Source organism: Alosa pseudoharengus, unplaced genomic scaffold (assembly GCF_046254945.1).
Source record: "Alosa pseudoharengus isolate Yale_2024_CS ecotype anadromous, Long Island Sound unplaced genomic scaffold, YU_APseudo_1.1 YU_APseudo_1.1_scf_20, whole genome shotgun sequence".
In the NCBI taxonomy this organism is placed as follows: Eukaryota; Metazoa; Chordata; class Actinopteri; order Clupeiformes; family Clupeidae; genus Alosa; species Alosa pseudoharengus.
The window spans coordinates 26,963,055-26,983,054 of record NW_027468664.1 but is presented as its reverse complement, the minus strand read 5'-3'; the positions used below and the strand labels follow the sequence as shown (position 1 = coordinate 26,983,054).

The 20,000-nt window shown below is 44.6% G+C and overlaps 2 protein-coding genes across 2 annotated transcripts in view; one reads left to right on the top strand and one right to left on the bottom strand.

Moving 5' to 3' along the window:
* Positions 1 to 5,800: 5,800 nt before the first annotated feature.
* On the bottom strand, positions 5,801 to 7,635 carry ascl1a (achaete-scute family bHLH transcription factor 1a). Its single transcript, XM_076297413.1, has 2 exons — positions 6,823 to 7,635; positions 5,801 to 6,673 (listed from the first exon to the last, which is right to left on the bottom strand). The coding sequence occupies exon 1, from the start codon at positions 7,430 to 7,432 to the stop codon at positions 6,836 to 6,838; it is 597 nt and encodes a 198-aa protein (XP_076153528.1). The 5' UTR covers positions 7,433 to 7,635; the 3' UTR covers positions 5,801 to 6,673; positions 6,823 to 6,835.
* A 6,549-nt stretch (positions 7,636 to 14,184) lies between these two features.
* pah (phenylalanine hydroxylase) overlaps positions 14,185 to 20,000 on the top strand; it is a 21,776-nt gene continuing 15,960 nt past the window's right edge. Inside the window, exons 1-2 of the mRNA XM_076297412.1 lie at positions 14,185 to 14,305; positions 16,652 to 16,765. Of these exons, the coding sequence (XP_076153527.1) occupies positions 14,261 to 14,305; positions 16,652 to 16,765 (159 nt within the window). The 5' untranslated portion in view covers positions 14,185 to 14,260. The remainder of the gene's footprint in view (positions 14,306 to 16,651; positions 16,766 to 20,000) is intronic.

Sequence of the window (20,000 nt, the reverse complement as noted above, 5' to 3'; positions counted from 1 at the left end):
GAAAGAAGAAAGTGTCCCTCTTGCTTTCATGGATTACAGCTTCTAATCTCATTAAAGCATCCGGCCCAGTTTGTGTGTGTGTGTGTGTGTGTGTGTGCGTGTGTGTGTGTGTGCGTGTGTGTGTGTGTGTGTCCGTGTGTGTGTATAAATGAACATACCCTGTTTTGCTGCCCCACTCCTCCCCTGCAATCAACCAGAGTCACTCTGCTCATCTCATATGAACCGTGTGTGTGTATGTGTGTGTGTGTGTGTGTGTGTTTGTGTGTATGTGTGTGTGTGTGTGTGTGTGTGTGGGGGGGGGGGGGGTTAGTGTAGGGTGGCCTCTCGCCCTCCAGCACCAAAGGACCAAAGGCTGCCGCCAGGGCCCTTTCTCCCCGCCACTGAAAGGGGAGTGCGGGCACATGAAAGGCCTGCGGTGGCTGGGCCTGGAGCTGGAGGTGGAGCTGGAGGTGCAAAGGGAAACTGAGCCTCCCTCAGCCAGGCGCTGAGGAGGTGGAGGACAGAGCTGATAATTATAGAGTAGATGTGTGAGCGGTTGTGTGTTCATGTGTGTGTGTGTGTGTGCCAGAATGTGTGTGTGTGTGTGTGTGTGTGTGTGTGTGTGTGTGTGTGCGGGTGCGAGTGTGTGTGTATATGTGTGTGAGTGTGTGTGTGTGTGTGTGTGCGTGTGTGCGGGTGCGAGTGTGTGTGTATATGTGTGTGCGTGTGTGTGTGTGTGTGATGGCAGTAGGCTCACGGCCAGCCTATTACTCCCAGTCCACTGCATCCTGGTCCACCCTTCACCCAATTACAACCTGGACGTTTTTAACAGAGCAAACAGGTGTACTCCAACAAGAGTAGAAATGGGCTGCGGAAACTCGAGCCCCTTCACACAAACGCACGCACACATACACGCACACACACACACACACACACACAGGCATTATGCCTACAGATCCACTCTGACTCATCCAGGTAAGGATTAAGTCAAAGTGAAAGCTAGAGAGAAACAATCGGAGAAATTGGACCAGCACCAGAACTAAGAGAGAACTAGAACCTGAACTTAATCCAGAAGGTAAACCTCAGTATACCAAGAACATGATTCTGATTTGAACCACAATGAGGCTCAAAGATGAGTCTGTCTATGTGTGTGTGTCTGTCTGTGTGTGTGTGTGTGTGTGTGTGTGTGTGTGTGTGTGTGGGTGGGTTTGTGGGTGTCTATGTCTGTGTGTCTGTGTATTGTGTCTGTGTCTGTGTCTCTGTGTGTGTGTGTGTGTGTGTGTGTGTGTGTGTGTAGGTGTGTGTGTGCGTATGTTTGAGTGTCTGTGTGTCTGTGTATTGTGCATTGTGTCTGTGTGTGTGTGTGTGTGCATGCATGTTTATCCTCAATCTCTTACCCCACTGCAGCAGCTCTTCCTGTTCCTCCTGGAGGCGCAGACAGGGGGCGATGTGGTGCCGGCGGACGGCTGCATCAGCACGGAGCAGCTTCTTCTGGAGCTGAAGGCCGGGGGCCTGCGCCGCGAGCAGGAAGAGGCCGTGCTGAGGGAGCTCACGCACCTGGGCGCGCTCGACTTGCTCGACTTCCTCGCCTACCTGCCCCTCTTCATCCTCATACACAACTCCGTGGTCAACAATCCGCTGGACGACTCGCCCAATCTGTGATGTCACACACACACACAGACAAGCGCACACACACACACACACACACACACACTCACCCCAACATGTAAACACACACAAACATGCTTACAATATTAAAAATATACCAATACAATACAATACACCATAAACTGTGTAACTTGTAGATCCTATCTTAACTGTTTGGTAACTGTGGTAACAAGGATTGGGGCCTGATTTAAATAAAAAGCTATTACCGAAGAGACGGGCTGTTCCTAAGGCAAATGTCCTATTCTAAAAGTGTATCCACAATTGTAGAAGCATTCTCTAACTTCCCAATATCTTCAATAAACTCTGCTAACTGTGGGATAACCGATAAGTTGTTTAGAGTCCTTAAATAAGTCTGCACATTTCTTGAATCTTTTTTTTTCTTTCTGTGTTTTGTTGTGGTCGAAACATTGTTTTGCCAAGCATGACAAAATAAAACACAGAAAAAAGAAAGATTCAAGAAGTGTGCAAACGTTTTAAGTATTTATTGACTATTTTTTTGTCTTGCACCTGGGATGTGCACAATGACCTCCTTCAACTGAAGAGTCCTACCAGATCCTGGTCTGAAACAGTCCCAGTCCACTGCAAGAGGTGCTGTCTATGGTTCTGAAATATGGTGCTAGCTAGCAAGACAAGTCTGAAACTGTGTGCCTATGTGTGCATAAATTGTGTGTGATGTGTTATTATGTGTGATTAAGGGGGGGGGGGGGGTTATTTACATGTTTCTAAAAGAACAGTCTGTTTTTTGCAAGAATGCTAGTCTCTCTCTCTCTCTCTCTCTCTCTCTCTCTCTCTCTCTCTCTCTCTACAACTCTATGTGTGTGTGTGTGTGTGTGTGTGTGTGTCGGAGGGGGTGGGGTGTGTGGTGCATCCAAGAGGCGTGAATAGGCCAGTGCATCCCCTGTTCTGCTCTTGTAAGAGCCCCAGCCAAACCAAAGGCAGTGGCCTCCAGTGAAAAGGTCCTCAGGTATTTATGAGAGAGTGAGAGAGCATCGGCTGCCCATAGAGCTGCTCCGCCCCAGCACTGCTTTAAGAGGCGGAGACACAGGGATGGCTACAAGTGCTTACAAGGGGAGACATGGGTATAATAGGAAGAAAGAAAGGGAAGACCTGTAGGGATTGTGTGTGTGCGTGTGCATGTGTTTTGTTTGCAAAAAAGTGAGTGTGTGTGTGAATTTCCCTTTCTCTAACAGAGACAGAGAAAGAGAGCAAAATAATGTGTGTGAGTGTTATCTCTCTCTCTCTCTCTTTCTCTCTGAGAGAGACAGAGAACAAGGACTCCCTATAAATTTCAACAGGAGATACATCAGAGGCTAACATAACCAATCAGCATGGCTCACACAGAAAGTGCCTTGCTTTTTCACCACCTGTATAATGAGATGGGCTGCATTCTGTTAGAAAGGGACACACACACACACACACACACACACAAATAAAGTAGTTTACTCTCTCCCATAGTAACGGCTGGGAGCTGTACAGTTAAAGGGAGGAATGCAGCATTTATGGCGCGCGCCTGATTATCTACATAACCACGTCCAAAAATCCACCCCGCTGCTCGTTAACCAGAACAAGTGCATGGCGCTGAAACAGGACTTCTTTTCTGAATGTGGAGAGAGAAAGAGGGAGGGAGGGAGAGAGAGGCCTGCCAAATCGTGTTAACCTTTCAGACTCTGCCCATGGAGATAGCGGCGACAAACAAAAAAAAGCGATGCCGTAAAATAGGCCTGTGGTCGCTCTATTTATCTTTGATTTTCATTATTCAGTGGCCTTCAATAGCGCATACGCTCGTTATTCAATTCTTTTGGTGGGAAGTAAGGCCTCCGTTAACCTAGCCAAGGCCAAACCTCTTCAAAAACACAAATCTCGCCTGGCTTCCTCTGGAAATCAAGCAACACTCGCCAGAATAGGCATCCAAAGGAAAAATATAGTCGTTTCGTAATAGGAGTCGTATCCAAAACTGCCAATGGAATATCACAACCAGTCTGATATCAGGGAGAACCTCGCCTAAACCATATCCCCAGGACGCGGAAAGGGGACCCCTTGTTTTGAATGTTCTTCAATGACCCCCGCCACCTCATTTCTACCACTTAGCGCAGTCATAAATGAATCATCGGAGGCCTCTCTGCGTAATCTTATGGCGCTTTGCCATCGAACAGCAGCGTATCCCTGCCATATGTTGCCGCGGGGGTTTTAATCCGGGCGAGAGAAAGGCAACGCCATTCAAATCCCAAAGTGAATTTCACACCCGATGAGTGGACGCCTTCTCCCATTGGAATGCCGTTGACAGACAAGTCCAGGGCTTTGGAAAACCACGCCGCCTCATCGATTCGTGACCAAAGGGTTGATAGACGCGCGAATAAATTACGAGAGCTGGTCAAGGGTTCAGAACAATCTCCTCGTTTCTTTGGTGACTTCACATTTAAGAGTGGGCACTGTTTACTGGACCTGTCGGGGTAGGAGTGACGGTGCGTCAGTCTGTCATGTTAGCGTCAAATCCGTAAAATCTCCTATTTCTTCTCCCTATGGCCTTACTTAGGCTAAATTAGCGCTCTTCAGCCTCCCCACATTGGTAGCCTTGGTCACTGGTCTAATTAAAGTGTGTGTAGGCTACCGCTTGAGTGTATCAGTAGCCTTAGCCTAAGTAACGGAACTAAATGTTTTCTTTTGTTTGTTTACTTGTTTTGTATTTGTTTTGTTTATTTGTATTATATGCTATCCAACTTGGTTGCATAGGCCTATTGTACCGTTGGTGAAGGTGTTAGGCTTACAGCAGATTTCTAAATAAGAAATCCGCTCTAATCATCTAAATAAGAAATCAGCTCTGCGTTTGTAGACAATACGTAAGAGGAATGATACCTGAATATTAAACAATATTCCCCTCGCCTTTAAGACTAATTGTTTCAACATGTCAGCAGCCACAGTTTAGATACACATATCAGCGGGGAACTCCCTAGTCTGACTTCTTTATCTGGAGTATTTAGCGCCGGGCTACACCACCGGGTAGGCTATTATTGTGTTCTGCAATAACTCATCTGCGATAGCGGCGCGAACAATGTCTGGCGCAACTTTTCATCTTTATTATCTTTCGTCAGTTTGTTTCCTCCTTTGCTCTGTTCTCTTTCTCTCTCTATCTCTCTCTCTCTCTCTTTGTTTTTTTTCTCTCGTCCCCTCCTCCTGGGCGTAGGGCTGGTCGCGCGCTGCTGTCAGAAGGCACACGCCGTCGGCCAATTCAGTGCGCGGGCAGCACTCGACCACTTTACGACCTCATTCACTCATTACCGCCGCGCACGCGCCAGGCAGCACAAGCGACGCTCCACCTGTCAGATAGGCTCCGGTGGTCGCGCGCAGAGCGGTATGCCAAGATGAAAAGATAAGTCCCATTTAACCACAGGCACATAGTGTCAGATCTAAAAGTTTGACAAGAAGGCGGGGGACTGCACGACGTTTTTAAAACAACTTTCGTCCTTTGAAAAGTTCCTTCCTTTCACAGATTAGCCTCTTTGAACAACTGGATGGACCAATTATTTTAACTCAAAATAATGCACACCAGCAGAATTTTATACTATCAATAAATAAGCTCTGTTTTGTTTAGGCTACACACACACACACACACACACACACAAAATAGATTTTGATCACCCATAAGTTCGGAAATATCTAATGCCGATCACACTGACAAAATGTGTTGATGTGTTGTCAAACAACACGTTGTCTAGCCATAGAGTCCCCCATAGCCGTCCATAGCAGGCAGATTTGGCATGCTGTTCGGGTTCAGGGGGTGCAACAGTATTCAAGTCACGTCCTCCTCAACCGGACACCAACCGAGCTTCTGAGCGATGCACCCCATTCATGCTATCCTCGGGCTTTTGTGCCACACTGATTTCTAAATTGCGATGAGTGCATGTGTCCTTGCCATCAGAAAATGTTTTTTTCCTCCAAAAATGTTTTGCTGAGAAGATACCAGATGACTTCAAATGGAAAACATGACTGAATAACTCCCTCTCTCTCTCTCTCTCTCTCTCTCTCTCTCTCTCTCTCACACACACACACACACACACATACAGAGAGAGAGAGAGAGAGTGAGAGATGCACAACACAAAAACATAGGAACCAGAAGTTGATCATTTTCATATTGCTTTATTGTAAGACTAGTGTAGAAAATATTGTTAAAGGCATATTCATCTTTCTTTTGTCTATTAAAAACCAACCCCTTTAAGTGAAGGTGGTATATAAGACAGGTTGCATCAAGACACAATATACAGTCCATTGTGCTCCGTGTGGACAATAGCTGCGTAACCTTTGATCATTATGAACTCCAAGATATTACAATAACATGTAATTCCTATTAAATAAGACACGTTGGTGCTAAAATATCACTTGGAGTGTCAAACTCCGTACAACCTCAAAAACCATGACAGGGGAGTCAGCTGCGATGTTTTTACAGTCTAAGTCTACACAGGCGAGAGGTCATTAGGCAATTAATATATTGTCAAAATATATACATATTAAAAGAATGTGTACAAAACATCTATAAATCTCTTACATACAAAAATAGCTTAATATATCTCCAAAACAAACGTTTATACAAATAGAATTTCATATAATAAAATCCGCAAAAGTTGGAAGCATTTTTAGAATTGTGTGTCAGTGAAACATCTATACAAAGAGGGTTGGACGTTCTTTGATTGGATTTAGCATAGTTTGAAAACATTTAAATAGTGTTTGTATGTGCCACCGTATGAGGAGTGTCATTTTAAATTAGGGCATTTTAGGACGAATGCACAAGAAGGATGAGTTCCGGCGCGGTAGGCGCTTTGTTTTGCCCGACAGCAGGACGGATCGTCGTATCTTGAAGCCCCTTGGCTCTAGGCGTTGAGGCCCGATACCTGTCGGTGTCATTCGGGGCCATTGCCGGTTGTGGACACATTGGTCCGGAGCGCAAACGCAGTGCTTTGTGTTCGTAGAAAGCATAGGGGTCTACGAGGCCCTTCTGGAACGCTGGCAGTGCAGATGAAGCAGCAACATCATCCTGTGATTTAAAAGAGAGAGAGAAGGACGGATGAGTCTTCAAACTAAAACCATAACAAAATCAATACCCTCCAACTACGAAAAGTGCCATGACTAATAATAAAGTATGAATAGGCTCCTGATTCTAATATATTAATAACAACAACAAACCTGCAATGGGCGCTCAGAACCAGTTAGTGAAGTCCAGAAGTTCTTGTTCTTCGGGACTTAACGGATCGTACGAGCCCTCGTCTGAGGAGTAGGATGAGACTGGTGATCCCGCCATCGAGTTCATGTCATTGGCGTAGTTCTGGGACATGGTGGGCGAGAGTACGCCCGACTGGAAGGCTGCGCTGACTGCGTCGTGCTCGTCCAGCAGCTGCTGCAGCGCGCGGATGTACTCCACAGCCGAGCGCAGTGTCTCCACTTTGCTCATCTTCTTGTTGGCAGCGCCGTTGGGGACGTGTTCGCGCAGCGTGGCGAAGCCGTTGTTGACAAGCTTCACCCGGTTGCGCTCTCTCTCATTCCGTCGCGCCACGGCATGCGGCTGCTGCTGGGGAAGGCTGTAGCCGAAGCCGGCGAAGTTGAGCCTCCTTTTACACCGCAGAAGTTCGGGGGAGGACGACCGATGTCTCTTCATCTGCTTGGAGGCGGACTTGCCGCTGCACTGACTGTCAGTCGGGCTGAGCTGGATGCTCTGCGCGGCTGCTGCGAAGAAGCAAGTGGGAGGCATGAACTGTTGCTGTCCGACGCTGATTTCCATCTTGGCAGTGATATCCATTTACCGTAGATGTAAAGGGTGGAAAAAAGAAAAAGAAGAAGATCAACGAAGCGATGACTGGATGAGTCGCTTGCAGGGAAAAGAGGCGTATGCTTTCGGGTTGCCCGGTTGAACGTGCGTCTAGCTCGTGGCGTTCACGTGTGGCTTTATGCTCCCTTTTTTTAGCAGTTGTCAAATGGGCAGTGAGGTGGACTGCAAGCCTCGCGCGCTCCTTGAATTGCTCTGAGTCCGGAGAGGGGCCGCTGGGGGCTTTTTCAACGCACGGGCAGCCCCCCACGCGCCCAACCTGACCACGCCTCCTCGCGCCTGCTGTATTCACCTTGGGCTGCGATGCTGTTGCAGTTCGTACGCCAGGCGCGTGCCACTCCTGCTACTGAATAAACAACAGAATCCTGCGCACAACTGCTGTGCAACTTTAAGACTTTGGAAGTAAGGAGACAAGGACTCTCCGTGGTAGCCTATTGTGAGAGTGTTGTGCACGTAAAGCAACTTTTCTGAAGTCGCTCTATCTCAGATTTCACACAATTTATCAGTTACAGAGACATTAAATTAAGTTATGACTGTGCAATCAAACTTTACACACTTACAACGTCTAACAACCTTCATTCATACATTTGAATTAGAAGGGACCCTTACCTTACAAAAGTCCCAGTGAACAATGGAGCTTATTAATACTTTCTTTGAGAAACCACATGAACTTATCTGAACTCGAAGTGGCCCTATCATTACGAATGGAATAAGCATTTTGTTCATTCGAAAAATCAGTATAAACAAAATTAGACAGACAAATGTTGAACACCGTCCAAACCAACTTTTAAAAGCATTTTAAAGCAACAAGCTCGTGTTGACTGGGTACAGGCTGAGCTCGGATACTCTGTCCGTTTGGGTTTATGGTGCTGAAAGACAGCTCTCTTCAGCACTTACGGGTGGACGAGTGAGCCACAACTAAAACTAAGCACGGAAGAACTCTTAACGTACGTTGTTCAGTACAGGTGTGGCTCAGGCGAACAAAGTCATGAATTTCCCCACTGGCGTTGATTCAGTCCCCGCCAGTCTGACTCCGGGGTTGGGCAAAATGCTTCCCGCAGCCATAGTCTTAGATATACTATTCATGCTGCTGCTAAGACTTTCACAACCGCATTAAGAGTATCGCGTACTGACTGAGAATGGAGCTTTGTCTGGTCGAAGCGAATTTTCCACTTTCATTAAAACTAATCAGTGGAACGGAAGGTAAAATCTGTGAGGAGGACGCTAACGCCGCGTATTCGGAGGGGTTTTTGTGTATGATTGGTTACACTCTATTTTGTTACAGTAGACGCGACACAGTGTATTTCGACATTTTTGTCTTCTTTTAAAAGGGAGAATAATGGAACACATCTTTCAAACCGGGACAAATCCAACCGACTCTCAACTCTCTATGAATAAGTCCCCCTCCCTCTGTTGGTGGGTGCGTGTGCCTCTGTGTGTGTGTGTGTCAGAGAGAGAGAGAGAGAGAGAGAGAGAGAGGGAGTCGGCTATGCGTGCTGTGAGGGACGAGGCGAAAGAAAGGAGAATAGGGACGGGAGAGAGGGGGGTTCGATAAATTGTGCAATTTTTCTGTGTTGGCTGTGGCATTCAAGATCAAGCTAGCATTGAAGAACCCAGTCCCCTCCCAACTTTTTCTCTTTTCTCTCTCTCTCCCCCACTCCCCCTCCTCTCCCCTATTCTGGCGCAGTGAGAGTTTAGAAAGAAGCGTGGGTTCTATTCAACTGCCCCCCACCCCCCTCGCATGCGCGGGGCTTTCTGAAACCTATCTACCGTGCCCTGTCAGTGCAGCTCCGGCGTCCAATTAGCGCTTTGTAAAGACCGTCTTTCTTTTGCGCTCTTCTAGAGGCTGAGCGAGCGGTAGCTTTATTCGCGAAACATCCAGTCACGACTAGGTGTAATAATTAATATGACATCTGGGCCACTGTGTCTACATTCGGCCACCTCTGTGTCTTCCTATCTCTTAGTCTGTTTTTCTCTGATAAGTTTACTGCGAGCGTTCACGTTCCACAAAACAAGTATAAGTATATACTTGTTTGATCCCGTGAGGGAAATTTGGTCTCTGCATTTAACCCAATCGGTGAATTAGTGAAACACAAACAGCACAGTGAACCGAGGTGAGGTGAAGCACACACTAATCCCGGCGCAGTGAGCTGCCTTCTACAACGGCGGCGCTCGGGGAGCAGTGAGGGGTTAGGTGCCTTGCTCAAGGGCACTTCAGCGAACCGGCAACCTTCGGGTTACAAGTCCAGAGTGCTAACCAGTAGGCCACGGCTGCCCCAATAGACAAATGAAATCATAAAGCGTCTAGGGTAGACTGCGCGTCCTTTTTAATCCATAGGGGTATGCGTTTGCTAGCCTATATGAGATTATTTATGAATGTATTAGTTGTTAAAAAATAATTGTGTATGTGTGTGTGTGTGTGTGTGTGTGTGTGAGAGAGAGAGGGGGGGGGGGGTACACCTAGGAGAAATGTGTGGCCTATATATTCTACAGCCCAAACTGTAGCCTGGTAAATGTATTTTGTTGTTGTTCATGTTCATGAAAGAGTCCCACACTTATGCAAGTATAGTCCTTTTTTGGCTAAAGCTTTCTGAAGTGTGGCATGCCGGGTAGCCAACAGCGACGCGACCACCCAGCCCCTCGCTCTGCCACGCGCCCTTGTCTGCCTGAATTTCAGCATGCTGTCAAACTCCACGCGCTGGTACTTCACCAAAACAATCTGTCAAATTATGGCGAATTACCACTGCACACATTCATACAGCAGGCAAGCTGATAAAAGTCGGTTAGAACGAGAAGTAGACGATTGTAAAGTTAGACATTGGTGCATGTGTGATGGTGATGTTATTGTTTTGCTTGGCCCAAATCATATATTTGCTTGGCCCAAATCATATAAGCGAACCAGGCGTATTAAAGAGTTAGGCTAACTAACCCAAAGGCACACGTTCCCATTTTCTGTTGCGGGCCTACTTTTTTACCTTCCTGCTGCCTTGGTTACAGACGAGTGTGCCGGTCGAACAGGTGGGAGGTCCAGGTGCTCCATACCTTATCTTCTGTCCCAGAGAGAAATTGTGAAATCGCTCCAAGCCAAGTGCCCCTGTGGTCCTTTACCCCTGTTACTTGTTGCAACTTGTTAAGACTCAGCTGTGATGCAAAACCAAAGCCAGCCGTAGAGCGCCATCTAAAGGAGAGAAGGTGGAACAGAGCCTGGCATTGAAATTGAGAGTCAAGTCGGCACCAGAGGGCGTACGGCAAGTTAGGGGGATTTTGGTGTTATATGATACCGGCTGTTACGTGATGTACCCTCTTTTTTTGGCCTGAGCAAATAAAGTGGAACATGTTTATGGATCACGTTAGTTAGATCAAACTAATGTTTGGCCAATGGATTCTCTTGTCTACGTGTAAACACTGTCATATGAAATTGCTTAAATTGCTTAAGCCATACAGCAGCGTTATACTGCTTAAACCGGGCGCACACTGCCCTCTAGTGGTGAAAAGGTGTAAGGGATAGCGTCAATCACATCCAAAACAGTCTCCGCACCATCCTCCTATGGCCAATGTGAAAAAAGACTAAAGCTAGTCAACTTCTCCCGAATCCAATGGTGAGCTTTGCTATCAGTATGTGTATAACACCTTCCCCCAAAACACTATAGTGGAAATACTAGAGATTGTAGATTTATTTTATTTTAAAAACGCAGTTTTAGGGGAACATTTTGAGAAATGTAGCTCCATGACCATGAGTTCCCATACATTTATATGCAAGATATTTTATATAATATTCCTATGGGGATTTCAATATTTTAAAATATTTTAATCCTAACTCATATGCATTGCAGCAGACAACAACAACAACAACAACAATAACAATGTGTGAGTGTGATGCAGGATGTGACATACAGTATCTCCTTATCAGGCCTCTCTGTGACAGAAAACTTCACAGATGTGTTATCTATTTGAGAGAGCTGCCTTAGCAGCAGCATCACAGTGCTGCTTCTCTCCAATCTACAAAATGTTAGAAAGACATCACACCACCACTACATCTCCAATGCACCCTTGACGGTGCTGTACTTCATTACATTACATTACATTACATTACATTATGTGTATTCATTTAGCAGATGCTGTCATCCAAAGTTCATTTCAGTTCAGTTTATTGTCATTCAGCATGTTAGACATACGCTCTCAGGACCATCAGTGTCAGTAATTCACTAGCCTATAATTAAAAATACTAAGGTTAAATATAGCATAAATAGGATAAAAAAAAAGCAGTTCAATATAGCATAAATAGGATTAAAAAAGCAGTTCAATCAAAGCAGCAAGTATTTCAGGGCATCAGCAGCCATAAAGTGCATACAGTTCCGGAAGTGCATTCAGTTCTAGGGTAAAGGGATGGCAGTTGTTGAGTTCTCAAGCCTCACCGCCTCTGGGTAGAAACTGTGCTACTTACAAAATGAGGAATGACATTCAAACTGTAACACAGAGGAGAGACCCTTAGGTAATATTCCTAGCAAGGGGGCCTTAGGTAACAATGAATACTACAACAACAAATACTATTAGTAAAGGATTGAGAGTGCAGCAGTATGAGTTCTGGTCAAGTGTTTTGAAGGAGATGGTGGTACAAGGAGAAGGAAAGAAGAGGGAGGTGCATGGTAAGAGGGTTGTTAGAAATGTTAGGAGAGAGGAGGTCGCCTACGCTCAAAACTCACTTCTGAGAGAAAGTGGAATAGAACATTATGTCCAATATTCCAATATATGGTTTAATGTTCTGCATTTTGTCCAATATTCCAATATATGGTTTAATGTTCTGCATTTCTCATTAGTAGGTCACTTTGATACTAAAAGTATGATTCTATGTAATGACTGTATGATATCTGTACTGTCCCTGTGTATATCTCTGTGTGACTGTATTTAGAGATAAGCGACATTATGACTTTGGAGTGTTTTACTGTTGTACTGCATGGCTGCGTCAGTAGCTATCTGCTCCAGGCTGCCACTAATCAGGGTCTGATTCAGTGTAGTCCACGTGAGATGGGACGACCAACGCCATCTCCCGTCAGCCTGGAAGGATACTTAAACTCAAACTATTTCCTTGTCTAGTTAGAGCAGCTGATGGATCTTTAGTTGAAGTCATGCTGTCTCTCCCTTGATGCGCATCATTGTAAATAAACTCTGTTCCTGATTTTTCATACTATTGGTCTGACTGGGTCTCTATTAAATCTATGGTATCAAATTACCATCACTTCGTAGAGGACCTTGTAAATTGTATATCAGCAGGTTTGACAATAAAAAGTTGCTTCCAGTACACAGTACACTCTGTTCTTCACTGTGTAACAGGAGGATCACTGTGTAACAGGAGGTGGGAGCAAAAAATTAAGCTGACAAAAAAAAACATGTCTTTGTCTCTGTGTGTCTGTGTGTGTGTCTCTCTCTCATTCTCTGTGTGTGTGTGTGTGTGTGTGTGTGTGCGTGCGTGTGTGTGTGTGTATGTGCAGAATCAAGTTGGGATGAAAAACAGACTTGTAGCTGAAGTTACAAACTTTGAACAGTTGCAAAAGGTTGTGTGCAACTCAGCTAGGATCTGCTATGAACCTCTATTGTGGACATTCATTGGATACCGTCTCTTGGTTCAGGTAGGCCTCTAAGCTACCTGATTTCTCAATTCTGTATGGACCCTTTCAACAAGGTAAACAAAAACAATGCTTGAACATTCTATTTGGGCCCCAATCTACTTCCTCTGCATTAAGATAACATATGGAATGTTAAAAAGGAAGTCTTGTGGGGCCAACTATGATGCTGATAATGAAAATTCCATGAAAGGGTCTAAAGCGCCTCTAAGTGGTGGTCTGACGAACAGCCACTCTGAATGAGATGCACTGATATAAACTACGAAACCCACCCTCAACTCCCACACACTCCTTTCCATGTTTCAGACACATTCATATCTGTTCACTTACAAGATTATCACACTCTTGCATTTGTATCTTCCATTCAACTTAATTAAGTAGCCTAAATGTATTGTAGCGTTCACTGCTATTTACATACATGCAAAGGAACACTTATCAAAGCAGATCAAAATAAGATAATTCCATCAAAAAAGATGCAATTATCTGTTTATTATGGTTGTTTTTGGCCACAACCACACCTTTTCACTCAACCACACGAAACTCGGTTCTCACTGGCATGGAAAAAGGGGGTGGCACCCCAACATTGGCCCAGGTTACACAGCCTATCAGCGAACAGTACACACATTAACCTGCCCAACAATAATGTTGCAACCATAACCGTAACTCGGATACGCTACAGTATTATTATGCATGCCTAATTTCCTCAAAACAACTAGTCAGTTAAAGACACGTACTAGGATAACCTGTAAAATCCTGATAACATCAGATGTTCGTTTGTTTTATGCCCACACATAGCTTTCCAATCATTTGTAGCCTAATTATTAAGTAATGCCTTGCGCACCGTTCCCCTGAGAGCATTGAGGAAGGTGTTATACCTGAATAACTGTTAAACAAAAACTGTAAAAAAAAAAACCAGAATGATTACAAACAGACAGCCTCCCGCTAGCATCCAGCCAGCAAACAACTAGAACCAGATGTGCCTTGATGGCCGTTTCACAACAGCTTCAGTGGCCTCCATTCCCAAACCATCGCGTGACAGGCACCACGGGCCGAATTTTTAGGGGGTGTGGTGTCACATGGCCTCTCTTAAATTGGTGGAGTTGACGGAGAAGCTTTGCAAACAAACTCAGACATACGTACCAACCACTTTCTCCTGCACCTGCGCCGCGAAAAGCCGACGATGGACGCAGCTCTCAAGAAAGAAAACGGTGACAATGGAATAAAGGTAATAGTCGACAGATGTTATTTTTTTAAATAATTGTTAATATCGTGATTAGGCTATTTCAATGATGTATTACTAGCATTAGTATAATCATGATTGTTATCATTATCTTTCATTATGTCTATCATTAATTACCAAGCTGTAACAAAACACCTGTCTAATGACATTTTAGGTATTTTAGGGCTCACATTTTCAAAAAATATATAATTCAAAAATGTCTTTTTAGATTAAGAACTACATTATGTCAAAACCAAGGATATCACACAGCTGAGGTCTAGTAAACATGTTTAACAGGCTTTACCTTGTATGGAGGCTTGGAATTTCACCATTTTAGGGGCAAGGCCACTTGGGCTTCAGTTCGGCATATTTGGTGGGGGGCACAAAGGCCACATGTCAGGGCACCAAGGCCAAAGCAAAGTTACAGTAATAGGCTATAAAAATGATCAAAGTTGTATTTAGCCTATTCAGTAGACCTGCATCACTGTATGAAACATTACAAAAAACATGAAACATGACATACAGTATTACATAGAACTGTAAATCATCTGATCATCTAATATTTACAGATATCAAGTTGTATGTACTGACTCATCTGGCTATTTGAGATAAATATATACCTTGGATCTGTAAAATGTAGTTTATAATGGCTATGGCTTAAGGGTTGTGTGTGTGTGTGTGTGTGTGACTGCTTATTCTCCTGACCGGGTCTGAGTGGACAGGTTATGCAGGTCAGTGGCCAAAAGGTAGCGGGGAAAGGGCAGAGATGTCACAACACTAAGTTCGCTGGAACGTACATGTGCCCCCCACACACACACATACACACACACTCACACACACACATTGCAAAACCCTTGAACACATCCACTTGTAGCAGATAGGTACACAGTGCAGGTATTCAGGGATATTTTTAATCTGTGTACTGATATTTAGTGGCAGTTTTCTTATTATGCATGTGTGCAAACAAATAGCCCACTTTCATGTGAGATGCATACAACGTAAGCGTGTAAGTTCAGGTAAGGTATGTAATGTGGGTCAGGCCGGTAAATCAGACTGGGCAGACAAAACAACATATGCTGGAGATTTCAGGGGTCAAAGAGAGGAAGAACGCAGGAGCGAGAGAGAGGGAGAGGTAGATCAAGGAAGCACAAGAGAGAGAGAAAGAAAGAGAGAGGAAGAGTTTGTGAGAGAGAGAGAGAGAGAGAGAGAAAGAAAGAGAGGAAGAGATGGTGAGAGAGAGAGAAAGAAAGAGAGAGGAAGAGATGGAGAGAGAGAGACAAAGAGAGACAGAGAGAAAGAGAGAGAGGAAGAGATGGTGAGAGATAGAGGAAGAGATGGTGAGAGAGAGAGAGAGAGAGAGAGAGAGAGAGAGAGAAAGAGAGAGAGGAAGAGATGGTGAGAGATAGAGAGATATAGAGAGATATTGAGCGGTGAATAGCCAGTAGCTGTGGTTCCCAAAGGGGGTTAGCACTCTGAAAGGTTCACTTGAGGAAAGAGTGTCTTAAGTGTGCAGGTCTGTCCATCAGTAACACAACTAGCCCATCTGTAAACCAGGCTGGACTGCCAGTGTTGGGCCAGCACAGGGCCGCATCAGAGCCAGGTGCACGCCAGAGGTGGAGACATGAATCATGCCAAGTATGGACAGACAGGACACTACTTGAAATGTTGGGCCTTATCAGAAAATGAAATATTAGCCCACCTATGGGGTACAGTTGTTGAAAGCACACAGAGCTCACATTGTGAGCTGGTAGTGTGAGCTGAGGATAATTATTAGGATAATTATTATTAATTATTATTTAATAGATATATTCCCGTGAGGGAAATTTGGTCTCTTATCCCAATCCATGAATTAGTGAAACACACTCAGCACACAGTGAGGTGAAGCACACACTAATCCCGACGCAGTGAGCTGCCTGCTACAACAGTGGCAATCGGGGGGTTAGGTGCCTTGCTCAAGGGCACTTCAGCCGTTCCTACTGGTCGGGGTTCGAACCGGCAACCCTCCGGTTACAAGTCCGAAGCGCTAACCAGTAAGCCACAGCTGCCCCATGATGTAGCAGGGTTGCTGCAGTGTGTCCAGGGTGTGTCCTCCTTGCCCAGTATTATGGTCCAATCAGCTAGTCTCTCGCAACGTGTCTCACAGTAGCCTGCTGGATTCTGTAATGAACAAATGATTTACTTGGACCTTATTTCCCGCGCACCATTTAGAGACCCCTGCAGACTTCAACAGGACAGCAGCATGTCTTCAGTTATTAATTAATGTTACTTTAACCGGTGCATTGAGTAAAAAGTAGTTCGACCACAAGACCCTGAGCCTGTTGTTGTTGTTTTTGTACTGTTTTGTGTGAGTAGCAAATGAGACAGGCCTATCTGGAGGAGCAGACCCAGAAGTCTGGCGTGCTCTCCTGCATCTTCTCCCTGAAGCAGGAGGTGGGCGCTCTGGCCAAAGCCCTCAGGCTCTTTGAGGTTAGTCTCACAGCACGGCACAGCCTTTTCCATATGCACTTACATTCTCTCCCTCTTTCTCTCTCTCCCTCTTTCTGTCCCTCTCTCTTTCTCTCTCTCTCTCTCTGTCTCTCTCCCTCTTTCTCTCTCTGCTACTGCCTTTTTCATCATCTCACCTCTAAAAAATGTCTCTGTCTTTCCCTAGTAATATTGTAAGTATTTTTCTTCCTGTTCTCTCTTGTTCTTTCTCTCTCTCATTCTCTCTCTTTTCTCAATTTCTCTCTCTCTCCCCATCACCCTGTTATTATTCTTGCTATCTCACACACACACTTACACACACGCACGCACGCATGCACACAGACACACGTAAACCTATTTGTATTGGAAGTGCATTTGGTCAGTAGCTGGTCAATGAGAGAGGCCAGGTTACTGACAGAGTCAACACTGGTTTCAAAGCAAACAATCCCCCCATAATCACACATTTAAAGACGTCTGCTGTCACATGACACTTTAAATAAATAGTTTGTCCTCTCCCTCAGGGCATTGTGAAAACATATCACAATATTTTGCATGCATTTCAATGAAATGTTGGAACTTAAAGCAACACAATGTAGTTTACCTTAAAGCAATAGCTTCAAACTAATTTCGGCACTACACCAACTTACTACATGGAGGATGGGGTCTCTGATATTTCCGATGCACGTCTAGATCACCTGGTATTGTACCTGGAAATCCAGAGTTATCGCGAGAGCTCAATTTTAATTTGCTCAGCGAGTGACTCTGGCGACGAGTAATGATGCTCATTACCTATGCCCATGAAACCAAGCTGCACCAATCACATCGGTGTATCTGAAATAGGCAGGCCAGAGGCGAGCTAAACAAGTCGACAGTGTTGCAACGGCGATGTTCGGAAACATTGATCATAGTGTTATCCAATTGTGTCGTTGTCCAGAATCAGTCTGTAAACATTGGTCGTAGTGTTATCCAATAGCGTGCAGTGATATTTTCAAATGCATGCTTGGTGCCGCCCCTCGAGTCCGGCCATTTTAATTACTGGTAGCCAGACCCTTAATCTTTCGGATTGGGTCTGGTCCTCCAGGCTACTGGTATTGCACTTTGTAGCGTTTGTCACTTGTAGGAGCATGACCCTTTTTGTCAGTTTTAGATCAATTCCGTACCCCTTTAGTGCTGAATGGGCACCCAGTACATTGACAATTGTTGAAAAGGGGAGTTCATACATCTTTAATGTCTCAATATCAATATGGAAGAGAAAGAGAGACGCAGAGACATAGAGATGGCTTGGATTCAGCTTGCAGTACATTGTAATTCCTACTGGTCCGTTACTGTTGTAAACCTTAGGCTGTGCTTGCAAGACCAGCAGGAAACCTTTAATAGCATACTTTAGCATGCTCTGTCCAGTAGTAAATGTTTAACAGCCTTCTTAAATCATCACAAAGCAAAGGGTCTGGTTTACAGATGCCCCAGTCCTGCATGCTGCTTAAAAGCACAGGGATCTCTTCAAGGAGAAAAAGCAACCCCTTTGCATATGCACGTCTAATAATAATAATAATAACAATGAAAAGCATAATAATAATAATAATCATACCTTCTATGTATAGAATGTTTATCTAGCTACTGATTGTTACTTTACATGCAAGTTAAAACAGTTTTAAACAATCATTTCTAAAACTGATTTTCCCTTGATTGTGATTGGCTGAATCATGTTCAATGTCGTTGTAAAATGCAGCATAAACATACACCTTGATCGCATTTCGTTCTATATTACTGCGCTACCATAACTTGATACAAAAGTTAAAGTAGCTGCTTCTAGACGTTGCTTGGCAACCATTCAGATAGATTAAATATATTTATTGGCGGAAGAATGATTATCTATGAATAAATCGTTACATTACGCTAGCGCGTCGTGCCTAACAACACCCCTTAGCTGTTGCAAAATCAGTGTAACCTACGGTCTCTCGGGGCTTATTGCTTAAATAAGTACAGTATATGTACTGTATGTAAGTGTAATATAAACAGCATATAATAGTAGAAACAGTATACAGTACCTGTAGTAATGGAAACAATATATAGTAGTAATAAAAAACAACACAACCACTTTTCTAGCCAATCACAGATGTTGCCTCAAGAGCGTGGAGGGGAGGGGTGTATTTGATTGGCTGTTGAGCTACACCATCAAAGCATCAGCAGAAAAATATTGTTTACAATTTCTATATGAAAGTGCATTGAAATTAAGCTTAAAATCTGGAAAGGTTTAGAAGTGCCGTCTAAGCACTTCTAAAGAAAACCTATTTGGTTAAGGTCAATTGTACGGAAGACGTTAGTTCTCTATTGATACCAGGGGCAGCCGTGGCCCACTGGTTAGCACTCTGGACTTGTAACCGGAGGGTTGCCGGTTTGAGCCCCGACCAGTGGGCTGCAGCTGAAGTGTCCTTGAGCAAGGCACCTAACCCCTCACTGCTCCCCAAGCGCCGCCGTTGTAGCAGGCAGCTCACTGCGTCAGGATTAGTGTGTGCTTCACCTCACTGTGTGTTCACTGTGTGCTGTTTGTGTTTCACTAATTCACCGATTGGGTTAAATGCAGAGACCAAATTTCCCTCACGGGATCAAAAAAGTATATATACTATACTATGTTAGCCATTATTTTCTTTTATCTAGTAAAACCGCAGTACAACCATATCAGATAGAGTTGGAAGCTATAATAATTGCTTAGTTGTCATCACATACTGTACATAGGTTTAATTATACAGTGAAAATGGCCTTTAAATAGAGGAATAGAGAAGCTAATGTTTGGGACACATGTGGTATAGAATTAGAAGTTCATTAGAAGCTCATTTAAATTCTACAGAATGTGCCTATAAGTGCTGGTCATAATAGCGTCCATTTTGGCACAGCTCCAGCATGTGTATTTTATTGGCGAGCCAGCCGGAGTGAGCAGCGATAGGCGTATGTTGATTTACGCCTTCTGAACCGCGTCTGGTTGACAATAACAACCCTGCAAATGTTTACAGCGGCGCCAGAACACAATGTGCTCTAATGTAGAGAGAAATAATGAGCAGTCATGGCAGAATACCCAGAACATGAAAATAGTTAAGCTTACACCCCCCCCCCCCCCCTACTCTCCTGATAAGAGCACACTAGCCACAGACCATCTATCGAGCCAGGCCGAGCTAAGGCTATATTTGAGGCAACAGGTGATAATAGCTGGGCTTCAAGCACCGAGACTAGGGTGCCCACC

Bases quoted from the DNA above. Each gene is read 5' to 3' on its own strand.
- ascl1a (XM_076297413.1), bottom strand. From the start codon at position 7,432: ATGGATATCACTGCCAAGATGGAAATCAGCGTCGGACAGCAACAGTTC.